This window comes from Trachinotus anak, unplaced genomic scaffold, assembly GCF_046630095.1.
Source record: "Trachinotus anak isolate AG129_WGS33_773 ecotype Australia unplaced genomic scaffold, CSIRO_AGI_Tana_v1 ptg000011l, whole genome shotgun sequence".
Classification (NCBI taxonomy): domain Eukaryota; kingdom Metazoa; phylum Chordata; class Actinopteri; order Carangiformes; family Carangidae; genus Trachinotus; species Trachinotus anak.
The window spans coordinates 19764384-19782945 of record NW_027273862.1 but is presented as its reverse complement, the minus strand read 5'-3'; the positions used below and the strand labels follow the sequence as shown (position 1 = coordinate 19782945).

The following is an 18562-nucleotide window of genomic DNA, read 5'->3' as shown; positions in this document are numbered from 1 at the left end:
TCTAACTGCAAAACACAGACCTGTGTTTGATCTAATGATGATTACAAACTTATGTCTTATTGAACTGAAAGGGGGGCGTTGATGAAGGACATGAGGAGCAGTATGAATCTTGTTACTAAGCAGCAGCGGTGATGTGATGTGATGTGTCACATGACCTTGTTGGGGCTGGATACACGCACGTTGTATATCCTGTGTATCCTGCAGCACAGTAAAGGCAGACAGACAGGAGAGTGCCTCCTCCCGCTGCGCACAATGATCCAACTCTGTCGACCCGGCTGCTGCTTTTGGACGACTCCAGACTGTCGCGGATTAAATAAAGACGTCAGTTCCTGAGAGAAGAACCGAAAAGACGACTGGTCTCCTTTTGCAGCGGGGGTGTTCTCCAGTTAAACATCGCAGGCTCTGCCAGTTCTGGTTTAAAAGGGGGTTTTTCCCCTCAGTGTTCAGCCACCAGCTCACCTGCAGACGTGAAACCATGCGCTCCCGGTCTGCGCTCCTCGGGTAAGTAAGATATTGCACAGTTAACATTTAATGTTTTTTTTCCTCTTTAATTTAGATCTTAAATATGGCCTTTCTGAGTGGCATGGATTGCAACATACAGATAAGGTTTTTTGTTTGTTTGTTTTGGGGTCTTTTTTTTTTTTTTTTTTTTTTACATGAGATTTGACTATATCTCTGTGTGACAGCATACCATAGGTATATTGTTATATATATATATATATATATATATATATATATATATATATATATATATATATATATATATAGTTTCAGATACAAAACTATGGCTTGTTACTCAGCCACACTGCTGGCTTAATGCCAATCCCCTAGGCCACTTAAGGAAATTTCCATCCGAGTCTAGTAAAGCCAGATCTTTGCCCTGTCTGTCATATTTGCAGCATTAAAAACAGGGGAAGTTAAAGGCTGCCAAATTCCAGTGCAGATAAAAAAATTCTTCAAGTTGAAATACTTTCCCTCAACTCCCATGCTTGCGATTATACGTCCATGATGCTGTTCTTAGGAATGAGGATATTTTTCATGCAGACAGTAAGAGGAGCCCAGACATCCGGTGTGAACACAACCACTTAGGCTCTGCAGAAATGTTGGGCCTAATACACTCCTTTTTTTTTGTAAGGTAGTTCACCTGATCTCTCCTCCTGCCCATCCACAGGTTTACCCCCCTCCTATTTCTCCTCTTCCTTCCCCCTGTTTTCTCCTCCTCCTCCCGCCCTCAGTGGATTCCCCAGCGTGTCCCTGTGGTGCTCCCTCAGAACACGGAGCCTCGGCCTGCCCCTCACTTCCTGTCTCCAGCCCGTCTGGATGTCACCTCCCCCTGTGACCCAGAGTGCCACAAAAGAGCCCCTCAACCAAGCTACTGGGACCTGCGGCGCTTCTTGGCCTATGAGACTCTCCACTCTGATGGTCAACTAACTGAGACCGCCATTGGGATCTATGGCTACAACCCCAATTCTAACACCAGTCCAGCCTACTCCTCAGGGTCGTCTGGGAAGGCTGAGCAGTCACATGTCAGGAGAAAGCGACAGATCTTTGGCCATGATGGGCGTTTCAGCATTGCTGGGCAGAACTTCCTGCTTAAATATCCATTCTCAGTGGCTGTCAAACTGTCTACTGGGTGCTCCGGTACACTGGTGGGGGACCGTCACGTTCTCACAGCTGCTCATTGTGTTCATGATGGTAAAAACTATGTGAAAGGAGCCCAGAAACTTCGGGTTGGCTTTTTAAAACCCAAGCAGCGAGACACACAGCCACCCTCCTTTTACCTTCGCTCCAACTTCACCAACCATGTTGAAGATGGCCCTGCTCCTTATGACCCACCAACCAACAACAAAATGAAGTTCCAGTGGATCAGAGCCAAGCGCACCCATGTTCCCAAAGGATGGATTAAAGGGAATGCCAATGACATTGGGATGGACTATGACTACGCTTTGCTTGAACTCAAGAAACCCCACAAACGCCGCCACATGAAGTTAGGAGTCAGCCCCCCAGCTCAGAGGCTGCCTGGTAAACGGGTCCACTTTTCAGGATTTGATAACGACCGTCCAGGCCAGCTGGTGTATCGGTTCTGTCGGGCCAGTGAAGAGACATCAGACCTGCTGTACCAGCACTGTGATGCTCAACCGGGAGCCAGTGGATCAGGAGTATATGCCCGGATGTGGGATGGTAGGCGACGGCGCTGGGAGCGGAAGGTGATAGGTGTATTTTCTGGGCATCAATGGGTGGAGCGACAAGGGGCGTCTCAGGAATTTAATGTAGCGGTCAGAATCACGCCGCTCAAATATGCTCAGATCTGCTACTGGATAAAAGGGAACTTTGTGGACTGCAGAGAGGGGTGAGGAAAAGGTGGAGACTGAGGATGGCACAGGGGTGTAACTACAGAACCACAGGCCCGCTACATCCTCACACATCTTTTTGGAACAACAGGGCTGCAAGAATACACACCTTTCACCCCACCACTTGTAGCACTGACATAACATCAGTATAAATATCAAAATATTGTTGGCTACCCCTTATTCTCAGATGCCAATATCAGTAAAGACCTGACAGACACAAATCCAGTAACAGCACTAAATTCTGTTAACAGGATGCATTAATTTCATTTATGCTTAGTTTTGCATCTTCACATTTCTAAAAAAGTGAAAATGTTTTATTTGTGTTAACTGGGGAAACATTTTAGTCAGGTGGTTTTGCAGAACAGAGGCAGGTTTTTCTGCTTCTTGGAAGAGTCATCTGGATAACAAAGTTATCTGCAAGCTTCTCCCATCTGGAACATGGACTGATGTAATAAGATGTTTTGGAATAAAACCTAAGCAGCAGAACTGGGAAAGCTGTTTCTCTATGCATCATAGCCCCTTTTCTTGAGCTAACACTAAAGATTGCACTGTTAAAACTTTTTTCTACTGAAAATCATTTTTGTTGATGAATGTACAAGTCAGCTACCAAAGGTGCCAACTGTTTGTCTCTAAACTATCATGTATCTCCTCTCAGTGGACACACTAGTTATCTACAAGCATAGTGTACTCTGCAGCTAAATTAACTGAAGAAAGTTTTGGAAGAACATTCAACTTGTCACACAGATGTTTAACAACTGCGGATGACCTGATATATGAAGTTGATTTTGTTGAATGTTCTACTTGCTTATGCTTAGCTCCCTCTGGTGGCAAAGATGAAACATTGCAGGTGTCCACAATGAACATTATTAGCCTAGGTCTACATAAGCACTTTTTATCTTCTCTTCACATTTGTGACATTGCATTACGTGTGTTTCTGAAACTGAAGACTATGGCAAATTTTATGAAATATATGCTTTGAAATATGCAAGTGTGTCACACATTTCTTCTCAGTCTGCTTATAAAACATATTTTATACAAAGGAATACAAAAACTCTTGATTTAACCACCATTTGTTTTATTTCAGATGTCAAAAAGCATTTTCAGAAATGCTGTGGGGAAACTGAACACTGTAAAAAGCCGAAATATGAGGACCAGCTCCTATGACTTCTCCAGCTCCAACACGCTCAACCAGGAGTCTGAATCCTGGGATATGGCACATAAAAAAAACAAACTCTGCGACTCAATTTGACAATTTTTATAGCAAAGAGGGCAACGATTGACATGTCAGTTTTAATTTCCCCTATCTCCAAATGTCATGAAGGCCAGTGGACGATCAAGTACATTTCACTGCCATGTGGTCAGGAGGTGATGAATTTACTATTTTATCAAATCTCACTCCTCAATTCTCTTCTCCAGCTGTGATCTTATGGGTTTCACCAAACCAAAACAAGGCAGGCAGAGTGTGTGTTATTTAAGCAATGACTTAACATTCAAGTAAGACCTGACATAGAAGCAGAATTTGAAGCAAACTTTAAATTGTATCCTTTCTGTATTATTGAGATGAGGGCAAGCTTAAGATGACAAAGGAATACACCCATTCAAAATTGATGTTTCAGTGCTCAATTGGAGGCTATTGCTACCAGAATTACAAAAACATGCCAATTCAAGTCGACAGCACCGTTCAGCTGCAAAATTTGCTACATTCAAGTGGAACATGATCAAAAAAGAAAACAAGCACCAAAAAGCAGATTTAAGGGCTGAGTTTGCAGACAAAGCAGAGTAATGGGCACATGAATGACATTTGAGTTTAATCAAAGAGTTGTCACACTTCTGTGATACAGATGTGAACACTGGTTCACCTCAAAAGTAACTTCCTCCACCTCATTTACACTAATCCTGAAACTTGGCTGAAGCATTCAATGTAAAAATTCACAACAGCACAGGAAATACTGATTTCCAGATTTCCTTTTCACACTTTACACCCTGATAAAAAGGCTCTTCTGCTCAAGTTGTATTGATTTCTATCTGAATACTGGACAGCTAATGGGCCCCAACACTAACATTTAATACTGCCCGAAGTTATGCACTGTCTGCAGATTAGAACCAGCGAAGGAGTTCGGGCTCAAAAATAGGAACCCACATGAGAGTGAAAGGATGTTCACCAAGTGTGACTGAAGAGAAAGGCAACATCATGCAAGGCAACCTGTTTGTAACACCGTTCTGGTAACTGAAAATACATGAACTGGTAATGAGGTGACACATACAGTCTTTCCCCTCCAGCTGTCTTCACTCTTTGATTTTGCATTCATCCCCAATGGAAATGTCACTATTAAACAGCCTCTGCTGTCAAATCCATATGAGAGAGTGATGACAATGACATGTTTGTAGTCAAAGGAAGGTTAGGTCCGGGGACGGAACCAACAGACAACTTTATTATTAGCCATATTTGTTCTGTTATCTGCATCCTGTCCACAATGAGATGAACACGATGTAATATGGCCCTCACTCCCAGTATGGTTTAAGCATTCAGGCACCAAAAGTCAACAAAAATAAGTGTCTGGATGGCTTTTAAGAACTCAAATGAGTTACACGCTATATCATAGCAAAAAGATTTCAGCATGTCAAAGTGTGGCCAGACATCAGTAAGAGTTTTGACCTGGTTACAGCAGCAGCCTTTCAAACTTTGCACTTTTTAGGTAACTAGAACCAGAGCAGGCACGGCTAAAGAACACGGCAATAGTATCTGAATCTCTTCTCACTTGTCGTCAGCCCCTCATGAAAGTTAACAAAGCCTGGTGCTGTAACTGCCCCTCAAGATAGCCAATGATGTGAAACAAGCAGATACTGATAGTTAAAGGTAAGAGACAAAAATGAGGAAGAATACAGCATTCTCTGCAGAGGCAGTGGATGGACAGGATTACCTAAGGTCTTTTACATACAGACTGATCTCAAGTCAGTCAAAGTTTTATGTATGCATTTAGGCAAATTCATTTTACTCCATTCTGGTAAGGAGTTGGATAAGAGAATCGATACCTCATGTCTTTACAGTAAAGACAAAGCTACAACTAGCAGTCAGTGAATTTTGTTTCTTCTGTACAAAAAAAAGCAAGTTTAATATTTACTGTACAGACATGAGTGGTATTGATCTTTGCATTATCTGTCTGAAAGAAAAGAAGGGCATTTTCCAAAATTTTGACTATTCCTTAAAGATCAGTGACAAACAATCAGCATTAATTGCCGCAGCAATGCTACCCCAAACAGCAACTGGTTCCAGATTTAAGACTTGGGGGGCCTCAAGGTTGAAGCAGAATATGGGCCAATCAGGATTCAGAATCTCGACTCAATTCCTTCCACTGCTCTGAATTGCTCATCTGGTTTAACTGACCATCAGAGGCCAAGTCCGCTCTGTGATTGGCCATCTGCACTTAAAATATCTTTGGTGAGAGTCACCTCCTGGCATTTCCCAACTTCCCTGACGCCTAGCAACAACATAACACAACATGCTAATGTTGTCAGTGTGGTAATGCCCGGCGTAACTCGAAATAGTATACAAAATAAAAATATTCTTTTAAATAGGTATATATATAAACATTGCATTAAAAATAGAACCGTATCAAAACACAATTATGAGTTCACAGTCTGTCCCTTAACTTCCAAGCGTGAGCGTTAAACAACCCTCAAGTCTTCCGTTTTACCAGACGCCCACCCATCTCCCCTCCAAATCCAGAGTTCGTAGGTGAGGTCTCACTGTGCAGAGCCTTTACTGCGATTTGAGCCCCAAACTGTTGGAGGACAGAGGGTAGGAGTAAGCTTTGCCCAGCACAATGCGGTCTCGCAGCAGTTTAAAAAGGACATAGTAGTTGCAGAAGAGAATAAGGCCCAGAGACAAAGTGTGGTTCCAGCGCTCAGAGCGCAGCAGAGAGTATAACTGGTACAAGACCACACTCGACTCGATCCAGATCAGCAGGTTCAGGATCCGCAATGGCTTGTGAAACAGGAACTGGAGGACCAACAGACAGGGAGAAAAAAATATAGGGTCATACAAAGATCTGATATACAGGGGGTGGACACATAAAATAAAAAGAACTCTTGTACTATGTAATACAATACAGGATTATTCAATAATATTCTGATTATACAGTCAGCCCCTGTATCCAGTCTGTGCGACACAAATGGTAGATTAAGCTACAGAGGCAGAGCTAATGCTGACGCAATCAGCACAGACCTGTTGACATTATTCAAGTTGATCATTACCTAATTTGAAAAAAAAAAAAAAAACTTCAACACCAGAACTATATATCATCTCTCTGACAACTGAGCAAACTCCATCTGTTTACAAAAACCATGAGATGCAGCTGCAAGAAAAACTCCAGTGAGAGGACCTTGTTTTAAGATTATTTTGGGCATTTTAAATATTTACTGTAGACAGTAGAGAAATAAGAGGAAACTCAGGAGAGAGAAGCAAACTGGGGGGATTATAAATAATAAGAATGTTAGGGTAATGTTAATGTTAATAATAAAAATGTTTTTTTTCTAATTTCAAAATAAGCACTGTAATAAATACACAACAGACAGCTATTGAAGAATGTCCATCTTAATTTTAGAAAAATGGCAAAAAGTGTAGCTTAAGTTCTCATTTTCTTCTTTTTTGTTAACTCTAACCATTTTATCATAAACAATTGCAAAACATCTCTTTCTTTCCTGCTTATATCCCACTCCCACATTTCCCCCACTTATTTCTCTGACTATTTTTCTCCTCTTGTCTCATCTCTCCCCTGACCCCAATTAGTCTGTGAGTGTCCTGGGCCAATAAAAAAGCTGCACTGGTTAAAATAGAAATGCTGTGTGAAAATTTAATAATTCTCAATAATTTATAGGTTATATGTTCAGGACTGGATAGGAAGGTCTCTGGGTCCTCACCCAGATGGAGGATTTATACTTGACGAGGCCTTCCTACTGCCTCTACTAACATCAGAAACTTGTAGAACCAAAAACAGAAAGCTCAAGATGACCAATAGATCTACAGTTCTTGCAGTCCCCTTAGTATCTCCATAACTACCATACGTGTGGTTACATTTTTGAGAGATCATATAAAGCTCTAATGCTGCACACGTCAGCTGTGGTGTAACGTCACAGCCTACACATGTACATATGATAGGTACGGCAAACCCTTAATACAGGTTTGCCGTACCTATCATAGTACAGAAGTATAGATCCACCTGAACTCATTACTTAAGCTGTGGCTGTGTGACAGAAGTGTAATTTCTGCTGATGTTAGCAGGGATGATCTTTACTCCAGGTGAGGTCGAACAAACTCTACAGATGTGCAGTTTGTGCTATCGTTGTATTATTGTAAAGGTGTCCTTATTATTTTGTCCACCCTCAAGTGAAGTTACACAAATTGTCACTATGACACAAAGGTACAGATACTCACATAAAACCTTGCATGGGAAACATCAGAGGGCAGAGCGACATTATAGGGTCCAACTGCCTTATACAGACATCGACTGTGTCGTACCAACACCCCCTGAGGCCAAATAGTGCTTTCTGACCACCTGCAAACCATATCAACACCACAGTTATACGCAAATCCTTAACAGAGTCATTTTAAGCCTCTGGCAGTGTACAAATGTGTGCACAAAGGATCACTCACACATGCTGAGGTGCGTTGCTGTACGAGCCATGCTCCAGTTTCTGCCAGCGGCCCAGGTGAGCTGCCGAGCGATGAAGCAGGTCGCAGTAGCTTGGGGGCAGCAGCTGACTCATCAGCATTACAAATGCATTGATCCACACCATGATCAGATGCTCACATGACCAACGCATGTCATAGTACTGGGTGCTCTATGGAAATAAAGTATCAGAGATAAATTCACCTAAAATTCAGCAACTTGAGAGATACTGAAGGAATAGTGGAGCATGAAAACACAATAAAATCTTAAAGAGAAAAAAGACACAGATACCAACCTTGACAAAGCAGAGAGGCAGGAAGGCTACATAGTAAGCGCTGAATAGCGAGTTGAACAGCACTTCCTTGATTCGACGGTTGAAGTCACTCTTGAGCTCCTCCACCTCGGCTCGAATCAACTCCGGCGTGTGTGTGTGTGTGTGTGGCGGGCAGGTGTGAGTGGGCATGTGCGGGGGGCTGGAAAACTGCTCTCTGAGGTTTTCTCGTAACAAGAAGAGAAAGTCACGTGGTCTAAAGAACGGGGTCTCTGTTAGGTCAGTCTGCTGGTGGTCGGCCGGGTAATCGCAGTCAGCCGTTGCCGTTTGGCTTTTCCCTCCCTCCTGATGGAAACAGCAGAGCGGGACGTACACACCAAATCTAGCATGGAGGGAGGGCGGTGAGTGAACGAGGACAAAAGAACAGAGCAGCGAGTTTTAGTTTTAAATGATGGGAGGATGAAAAAGTGATACGATGTGAAAATATAAACAATGCATATTTAAAATGATGAGGCACATTAAGGGAGGGTGGGTCCACAAGTAAGTTTGGTTTTTGCAGCAAGTGATATCATGGTTTGTGTAAGAAAGTACCATTTTGCATCTCATTCACTCCTCGACCTTTACGACAGGTACACTTATTCAACAAAGATACTGCAACCTGATATGACAACTGTGACAATCAGAGAACTGTGGTTCCTGTGGTTCCTGTAAATTTGACACATAGGGTGGCAAAATAGATTTCAACCAGACACCACCTTGGCTCCAACCGCACCAATGTGAGTGTGTGTGCGGGTGTCACTATGCTTACACCAATATGCTTACACACTTTTGCATGTCAGGATGTGGAGTGGTGTCCGGTAAATCTGCATTCACACCCACTGCTCAAAGTGAAGTGTGCAGAGGTGAGACATTAAGTGGGGTTTCAACTTTTCTTTAAAGTTCTAGTTTTGTGCGACACTATAAATGCCTCTGAGAGAGAATGTGCAGCATAATCCCTGTTTGTATGACTCACTGCATCTTGCCATCTCTATGATGGCAGACCTTTTGCCTCACCTTAAAGTGCGGCCACTTAGAACAGTTATGAGCACATTTGCTTCGAGACATGATCAGATGACAGCATAAGCATATCCTATCCTGAGGGTTGGGGTTTTGGGAGTTGTGGGGCAGGGGTCAGAGACTCACGGGTATCCCAGGAAGAGGAGGTTGAGCACAGAGTGGTTCTTGCAGAGGTTGACCAGTGTCCAGCACAGTACCCAGCCACACATGGTCAGCAGGCAGAGCCGAGCTGCAATAAGAACCACATAGCGGAGCAGTGATCCACCGCTGCTCTGAGACACCTGGACGAGACAGATGACAGAATAAGTGACAGATATCAGAGACTGTGGCACCAATGCTGCCATCATCAGGGGTTCAGCTCCCACAGGGGAACCATGTGTACTAAAATGTGATTTTATACACAGGTATGTGTGTTTACCTCTGAAACTATAGTCCAAACTAGCCTCCTGGCCAACATGACTGTGATGAAGATAGCCAGGTGGTAGTCCATTAGATGAAAGTTCTGCAGGAGCAATGCACAGAGAAGAAAAAGGCTAGCATTAGTTTTCCATTAAGACATTTTTGAATTGTATCATTTCACCACAATATTTGATCAGTGTTTATCGGACAACATATACAGTACATTACACAACATGTGAAGCAAACATAAGAACAAGAACACCACAGCCAGACAATTAGACAAACAGCAATAAATAAAAATATACATAATTACAAATAAAAATAAAACTGTGGTTAAAACAAGAAGAGAGGATTAAAACAAATACATCTAAACTAAATGAGCAGCTAAATAGGTAAATAAATAAATATGAAAATTAAGATACAAGTCCAGTTCATCTGCGCCCACATTTTAAAGAAGAATAAAAATGCCAGGCAGCATTTTTTTTTCTAACACAATCTTACTTTATAAACAAAATTTTTGTGCCAAATGTCAAGTCAGCAACTCATAGATAAAACTTGTTTTTTGCATCTGGTTCACATTTAAGGTAGTTTATTTCAGATAGGTTAGGACACAAGGGGAAAAAGTCAGTGTTTTAGACTTTTACATAAAAAACTAATCTGTTTTAAACAAGAGATCCATCATCAAAGCTTGTCACTTTTGCCAAAAAATAAATCAAGGTAAGGTTCTTCAGTTTTGTTTTTTACCTTTTTCTTTATAGACTTTCTTTTTTGTTTAAGCCGGATTCAGCCCCCACCCCACGAAGTTTAGAGTTGTGTTTCCCATTGCTCAAAGACACTTTCAATGGTAGTTTATAGCAAATAGGGGCTCCACCACAGCGCTGTTTCCAATAATGGAAAGTAAAGAGAAAAATGAAACTGAAGAAAAAATAGACTGCTGATTACTCAACAGTAACCCAAATTTAAAAAGGCACAGAAAGTTCATACTGTAGATGGAATTGATGTAATCTGTTTTCAACCAGTTTTTGATTTCTAAAATATTTATAAATTTAAAAAATGTATTAACCAAGAACAAAAATAATGAGGTCTGTTTTTAGATATCAAGTGAACAGGTTTTGGGTTAGTGTGATAATTAAGTCTGGAGTTTTCATTTTTAAAGGTAATAAGGAAAAAGCAATGATTTCATGTTGCCAGAAACATCAGAGCTGTGCGTTAAGTGTGTGTTCTTACAAGCGAGGTAGAGGCAGCAGGGTGGCTGTATGGATACCACCACACCGTCCTGTAGATGTTGATGTACTGGACAAACAAGGCCACCAGCAAATAAAGGAAGAGCAGGAACTCAAACAGCAGGCTGCTGTCTAATGGCAGTTCAGGGATCCTCGAGTGTCGGACCGGCTCCGGTGTAATGAGGGCTGAGAGAGGCGGGGCTGATAGACCCACCGAATTACTGCTCCTGAAAGCAGACACACAAACCAAAAATACACACACTTAGACAGATACATCCAGGTTACAAATGTTTGCGTCGCATCACACCTACTGCAAGTTGTGTGGAAAAAAATTCTATGAGGTTCAGCATTAATCTGTTTTTTGGAGCAAATATCAGCTCAAATCAAATCAAGTCAATATATCTTTATTAGGGTATCCAGCTGTAAGAGGATTAGAGCTAATTATTGGTCATTTAAACAGACTGTTACAGTATTTTTTTTTTACAGATTGTGTTTCTTCATTTGCACAAAATATATCTCCACATTGTTTTATGTAGGGCAAACTTGTATATCACAGAAATGAAATAATCCTGGTTCAAGATTTGCATTAATTCATTCAAATTTCATATGGTAAATTAACATTCACAAAGAACTGTAACTACTTCAACTTGTGCAAACATTGCACCTCCATGAGGTTGGCAACCCATGTGATCAGGGCATGAATAAAACTATTTCAATTTGTGTATGCATACAAAAATGTTTGTGTACATTTGTGCAAACAATCTGTGTTTCATAATTTCTCAAGTTAGCACAATTTATCTTAACATGTATTGCTCATTACTCGAGCTGGGCACAAATGCACAGATGTTTGCTCTGCTTGTACAAATGTGTGCAAATGAAAAAGTCATCATTTTGGAGTCGTTTTGATGTGAATAGGTTGCTGAAGCCAATGCTTAAAAATTTAATGTTTAATTTCTCAAAAACTGTGCGGGCATACTTTTAATTTTTCTGCACAAACAAATCATATATATCCTATATATAATATATATAATATCCCAATAATATGCCTACTTCAGAGAGGTACAGTTTAAACTTAGACTTAAGTGGTGCAATTTCAAACTATACGCTTACCTTGTTAGTCTTATTATATATGAATTTTCAGAAAAGTCTCAAGTGTCAAAAGCTCCTGTTATATTAACATGTTTATAGTATCTATTTCTATTTATATAAATACATAAACATAGTTGAAGCAGTTTTCTCTGTTGAGGCATTTCATTCTTCGACATTTATTATGACAGCTCTAAAGGCCACCAGAGCCCCTCAAGTGTCAAAAGCTCCTGTTATATTAACACACATAACCCTATCTGGGGTCATTTTAAACTATTTGTCGGTGCATAACAGCACCATTGCTGAAAAAAACCCTGGGAGAAACACTGAAAATGTTTTTTTTTTTTTTTTTTTTTTAAGATGTGGTTTAGAGGAGATGGGTCTTTAGAATTAGGGTTGTGCCTGAAAATTATTTCCATTATCAATTCATCTCCAGATTATTTTTTAAATTTCAGTCCACCCACTCACTTGGAATTGATTACTATGTGATTTTATTTTTTGTCCAACAACCAGAGAATGGTGAGTGAAACAATTAATAAATTGTCTAAATATCCCAGATTTTTTTTTTGATCAACCAATCAAACTAATCATCTAACTTTCTCACCTCTACTTAAAGCTACCAACAGTTAAGTGTATGATCTAATATAAGCTAAATCAAAATTAAAGCTGGGGATAAATTGTGCAATTTCATTAATTTTTGTACATTGTTTTAACTCACACTGCACATTTTAATCAGCATTTTGACCACGGTCACAACCTGCGACTTTTATTCACAGTGCATGGATCAATTGACTGGCCACTACATGAAACTCCCACTGAACGTAAGCACTGACCTCGGTTGGTTTTATCTACTGATAATTCCTTTAATGTATCAAAGATGGCTATGTCAAAACAGAGAAAGGCAGCACTACTTTGTGCAAAGCTCCCATGAACAGAAAGTCATAAGGAAACAGAAAGTATGACAAGTAGCTGGAAGATGCAGACAACATGGTGTCTGTTCAGTTTTATATCACAACAGCCTTAAAGCATGTAAAATACTACTCCATCAATATCAAAACAATCAGACCAGTTTATGTCATATCTTTTGACATCAGGGAAATCAGACCATGGGCTGCTGAAATCTGACCTACCAGGAATCCATCTGATTGTACCAGAGCTAGATCAATGATCGTTCAGGTGATTAGTCAGGGATCATGACCCCTGAACTGTATGTCAAATGACAAATTTGAAATTTGAAATTAGGCATAATTAAAAAATTAGTGTGAGGCAACCAATTGGGCTGAATCCATGCAGAGTTGAACAGGCTTCAAAGATAAGACTTCTAACTGGCACACAAAATTTAAAGGCAAATAAATGATCAATGTAGGCTGGCAATTTTTACCCACTCTTCTGGCAGATCACTTGTACTACAGATCACTTACTTACTTACATACTTTTAGGCTGTCTTGCAGGCACAGCATGTTTAAGGGCCATCCCAAAGGCTTCAGCTTGTATTTATTGAAGTAGTTCATGGTAGATTTTGAGGTCTGCTTTGGGTTTTGTCTTTTGCATTTGCATCCATAATTTGCTAATAATTAGTGGAATCCGTTTCCTTTCATTTTATCTGGGCATTGCTTCCTGTGCCACTGACTGCCACACAGACCCAGCACAGAATATTTCCACCATAGTGTTTCTCAATAATTATCTAAACTGTGGCAGGCGTTACAGTCTAATTTGTCCCACCGCCGTTTCGTAATGAATTGAAAATATATGTGTATATGTGTGTGTGCATACCTGTTCCTGAGGCCTGTACCATTGCCGAGGTTGCCTCCAACCAGAGTCTGCAGGGACGGCAGAGCAGAGCGACTTAGCTGCTGTCTGCTGGGGCCCCTGCGACCTCCTGGCATCGTCGCCAGTTACCGTGGCAACCACGGATGCCGCCCACCAACCAACAGCCGCTGGGACTCCTCCCCTTCCCCTCAATGAGCCACCATGTACAAACAGGCCACTGTGAAGGAAACCGACAAAGATGTGAGTTACAACAAGAAAAGTAAACAGACGATTTAAAAAACAAAACAAAAGAAAACCCTTAAATAAACACACCTGAGGCCTAATCAACATTTACAATACCACAGCACAGCACCCTGGAGCCAAATTAAGTACAGTTGAGTATATATGCGTCTGTAATGAGTAAACAAAAGTAAAATAGGGCTGCAACGGACAATTATTTTCAGTATCAATTTGTCTGTCCACTTTCTAAATTAATTGTTCAGTAAAATGTCCAAAATGATTGAAGTTTTCTTTAGATTAAACATCTGCTGAAATACCATACAAATTCTACCTTCACTGTCGTTGTTTTAAGATAAAGCCAAACATCTTTACCACTGAACTAAAAATAGCTAACAAAGTTGGAGGAGTGCCCCTAAAAAAAGCAACACCTGTGAATAATCTCGCTAGGTCTGATGGGTTTGGTGTTAAATCTGTTTGTTTTTCTCAGCATGAAAATCTGTTTGAAACACTTTGAAACATACAAATACATTCATGCTCATTCATTCACAGAGGTTGGAAGGAGCGAAGAGCAAAAACCCCACAGCATATGTCTGTTTGGCACGGCTTTGTCCTTTCCTCATCAAACCTACTTCGGGTTAAAGACGTGCCATGTTATCATGACATGACCAGTGTCATCTCCACATGTCAGCCCTCAGAGACCTGCCAGGGTTTCCCCTGGGAAATTATCCAGCAGGTGTGGTGATGCACCCACGGCATATCTTGTCTTATGACCAAATTATTTAGAAGATGATGGCCCAAGAATAACAGACAGACTCATTAAGGCATTTGTTGTGTGAAATAGCCTCTGCTCTTTTTTCTGAATGTTGATGTTTCATTTTGTAAAAGTGGATTAATTTGTGATATTAGCAGAGATTTAACATATAGCAATAAATACTTGTTCTTAGCCATCTATGACAGTGGACTGCATTTCTTTGGGTTGGACTGTTGGTCGGACAACCATTGTTAAAATGGTTACAGAATGGTATCAGCTTAATGATAATTATAATGGGATGGGGTGATTTTGTAGTGCTGTTGAACTCTTTAACGGTGTTTCTAACATTTAACCTAAATGATATAAATGGGGTAGAGAAACACACCTCTCTGTATAAGAAACCACAGCTCCGTCACAAACAATATATATACAGCGGAATTAACACCTCCTTGAAACAGAAACTAACCATCATGAGGGTAGGCTTTATTCCTGGACTGCATTAGTTTTAACTAGGTAGGTAGGTTTACCTAATAAACTAGCAACTGAGGGTACATAAACTGTCTCAAAGTAATTAACCATCCCCTGGATGATGCACTTCATAGAAATATTTCTGCTACCAGATCAGAGAACCATCCCGAAGCCTTCCCGGTGGCATCACTCCTGGCTACTGTCAAACCACAGCTTAACAACGCAAACAGAGCCATCACCAAATTACACCTGCCCAGAGTATCAGACCTGTTCATAAATGCAGTCTGCCTGCTTAACCTCGCATTGGGAAACAATCTCCTGGAGGTGTTTGCAAAGGCAATAACAAATTTTAATTGTGTGTCCACACGAAATGACTGACAAGGAGTATGCCGTCACTTGTTCATTCTACATAATTCAGGTGCATCAGTGCTAGAGTTGTGAGCATATACTTTACACTGAGTATCCTCACTCTGTTCATTGAGACTGGTAAATACTGACACTGACACCCTGCTATCTGAGGAGAATACCTGAAACTCTTCTTGACCCTCTGACTCCAGGTACAAATGTTGCAGTACCTGTATAATTTAGAAATGCTGATAACAGGCCTTTGCCACAGCACACATTTTAACTTGTCACATCAGGAAAGGTATATGTGTAACTAATAACATTGTTAGTGTCTCCTCTCCATTTTGGGTATGTCAGTGAGCCAGCAAGAACAATTCCCTTCAAAACTGAATGGAATGCAGCCATTAATTATGTTGTTATTAATTACAGCCCGCCCCCTCCTGCTACGACACGTCAAATCATCTTGTTGTCGCAAAGGCCAATTAACTCTAAATTTGTGTCACCCTGAAAACCACTTCCACACCCACAGGGATGTAAAAACTAATCATCCAGATGTAGAAGGATATGAATACATTATTGCAAAAGATGATGACCTGCTTTGTGATTATTTGTCAGCACTTTTATATCACTTTTGTGTTTTCTCTCATGTCAGTGCACTGTGTAGTCCTACAAAACTGTGAATAATTTGGCTGGACTGTTTGATTCAAAGTTTTCAAGTTTACATTTTATATTTTAGGCTGCAACTAACAATTATTGTCATTAACAAGTATTTTTTCAGAGATTCAGCAATGAATGGTTAAGTCTTTCAAATGTATAATGATGCTAAATGTCACATCATAAATTCCTGGTGTCACACATTGAAATGTCTTATTTTGTCCAAACAACAGTACAAAACCTAAAGATATTCAATTACCAATTATATAAAAACACAAAAAGCAGCAAATCCCCATATTTATTCCCATATTTATTCCTGATATATTCCGTAACAAAATTGTTGTTGATTCCTTTTTGAAGAATTGACAATGGATTAATGAACTAACCATTTCAGCCCTATTGTGTTCAAAGGAGTATAGAGATATAACAAACATTTACTAGACTAGTTGATCAACAAAAAATTAATCTGCAACTATTCTGATCATCAATTTATTGTTCAAGTCAACAATAATGATCAATATTCTCTTCTAATCTAAAAATTCCAAACATTTTATCACTGCAAAGCAGTTTGAATTTCTGCTGTGAAATAAAACTTGACTTGATGTTCTAGAAAAAATTTGAGCTGCAATGATTAGGCGGCAAAATAATCTGCGACTATTTTGATAATCAAATAATTGCTTTAGTCATGTAAATATAGTTTTTTAATTTATATTTATAGCTTCTCAAATATAAGGATTTGATCATGTTTTTTGTCTAACATGATACTGAAGTTTTTTTTTTGTTTTTTTTTTAATGGCAGATTAATCAATAATGAAAGTGAAAATAACTTTTAGTAACATAAACTACTAATTGATTAATTGAGAAAATAATCTGGAGTTAACCTGAAATGAAAGTACTTGCTAATAGTTTCACCCGCAAAGTCTCAAATGAGCCTAGGTAGGTGTGACTGGACTCCATGTTCATCAACTTCATAAACTACTGTATAATTTTTTTCTTATCACAATTCCTCGGTGGGTTAAAAAAAAAAAAAAAAAAAAAAAAGTAGTCCCGCCCCACTTCATCAGCTAACGACAAGCTCCTAAAATGATACACCAACCGGAGCCAGATATCATCCTACCTTAATGTGTCCTTCATTCTGCTGTGGCTTATTAAACACGATGAAGATAACACAGGCCACTCTACAGGCAGTTTGTACGGTGATATTGAAAAATATATTAAATGTGAATGTTCAACAGGAAACAGCCGTTCAAACACACACACACGGGACCAACATTAAAGCTGAAAGTCAAAAGTGAAAACAGGAACTGTGAGCTAGAGAAATTAACTACAACGGAGGAATTTCATGGCGGCATTTGTAATTTTGTGGAAGTGCAACACGTTTCTGTTTTTCTCTCCTTAAAAAAACTCAAACTTTTCCAATTGAAACTGTGAAAAAAGTGACCGAGAAGCGTGAGAAAGGCGTTTTAAACTGAAGCCGTGGAGAAATGATGTGTTTGTTGTGACTGTGCAGACTTCTCCTTAGGGAAACACTTTGTTGGGTTAGGTTTTTTTTTTTTTTGCAGACTTGCTAAGACGTGCAGCAAAGCTCATGACATCAGGTAGCGCTGTCATTTTGTACACGGCGGAAACTTGGAAACATACTTTAACAGAGACTAAATGTAAGCTTGTAGCTGGCTCGTAGCTCTCAGAAACAAACCCAGACAGTTCTAAACTATTTAAATCTGCTTAAAGCCGCTGGTACTCACACGACATCGATAACACACGGAGGAGTGAGCTGGACCAGGATGCATCAGTCAGTTGTGATATGAGTCCGCACAGCGCCGAGCATTTCTCCGCCTCACAGCTTCAGTATCCCCGGCCTCACTGGTGTGGCGATGCGCTACGACGGCACCGGCGATGCTGGAGGGTGGCGTTGCCCCGGGCCGAAAGCATAAAACGGGTTTAAAAGTTACCACCCGGGCTGGAGGAGCAACAGTGTCAACGCGTTGCACAGAGACCGACGTGGCAAACCTGCACCTCCTCTCCGAGAAACGTCATCAATGCGCGACTTAAACGAGACTGCACAGTCGCAGTTTGACAAAACAAACGGCTGATCTGGAGTCAGTGCTGCTGTCACCAACTTTGATCGCTGATTTTATTATTGATTATATTAACTGTTAACAACATCTAATATTGATCATATTCATCTGTTTTATCAAATATTTTATTATTAATTATATGAATTATTAATTGCTTTATTAACGATTATATTCGTGACTTTTATCAATTATTTTTTATTATTTATTATAGTTATTAACCAC

General features: G+C 40.1%; 2 protein-coding genes across 2 annotated transcripts; one reads left to right on the top strand and one right to left on the bottom strand.

The window, feature by feature from the left end:
- Nucleotides 1-215: 215 nt before the first annotated feature.
- LOC139627724 (serine protease 23-like) lies at nt 216-3335 on the top strand. Its single transcript, XM_071488756.1, has 2 exons — nt 216-501; nt 1172-3335. Exons 1-2 carry the CDS (start codon nt 476-478, stop codon nt 2352-2354), a joined length of 1209 nt encoding a protein of 402 aa, XP_071344857.1. The 5' UTR covers nt 216-475; the 3' UTR covers nt 2355-3335.
- Nucleotides 3336-3409: 74 nt separating this feature from the next.
- Nucleotides 3410-18274, bottom strand: tmem39a (transmembrane protein 39A). The gene is made up of 9 exons (XM_071488755.1): nt 18008-18274; nt 13829-14042; nt 10974-11196; nt 9766-9849; nt 9474-9628; nt 8316-8673; nt 8005-8192; nt 7786-7906; nt 3410-6351 (listed from the first exon to the last, which is right to left on the bottom strand). Exons 2-9 carry the CDS (start codon nt 13939-13941, stop codon nt 6112-6114), a joined length of 1482 nt encoding a protein of 493 aa, XP_071344856.1. The 5' UTR covers nt 13942-14042; nt 18008-18274; the 3' UTR covers nt 3410-6111.
- Nucleotides 18275-18562: the final 288 nt, after the last annotated feature.

What these genes read in the sequence shown, in the direction of transcription:
- LOC139627724 (XM_071488756.1), top strand. Translation starts at nt 476, where the DNA reads ATGCGCTCCCGGTCTGCGCTCCTCGG. An exon ending in TCCCGGTCTGCGCTCCTCGG is followed by an intron (nt 502 to 1,171) that starts GTAAGTAAGATA and finishes GCCCATCCACAG; the next exon opens with GTTTACCCCCCTCCTATTTC.
- tmem39a (XM_071488755.1), bottom strand. Translation starts at nt 13,941, where the DNA reads ATGCCAGGAGGTCGCAGGGGCCCCAGCAGACAGCAGCTAAGTCGCTCT. An exon ending in TTTGGACTATAGTTTCAGAG is followed by an intron (nt 9,629 to 9,765) that starts GTAAACACACAT and finishes TGTCTCGTCCAG; the next exon opens with GTGTCTCAGAGCAGCGGTGG. An exon ending in TTTCCCATGCAAGGTTTTAT is followed by an intron (nt 6,352 to 7,785) that starts GTGAGTATCTGT and finishes TTGGTCCTCCAG; the next exon opens with TTCCTGTTTCACAAGCCATT.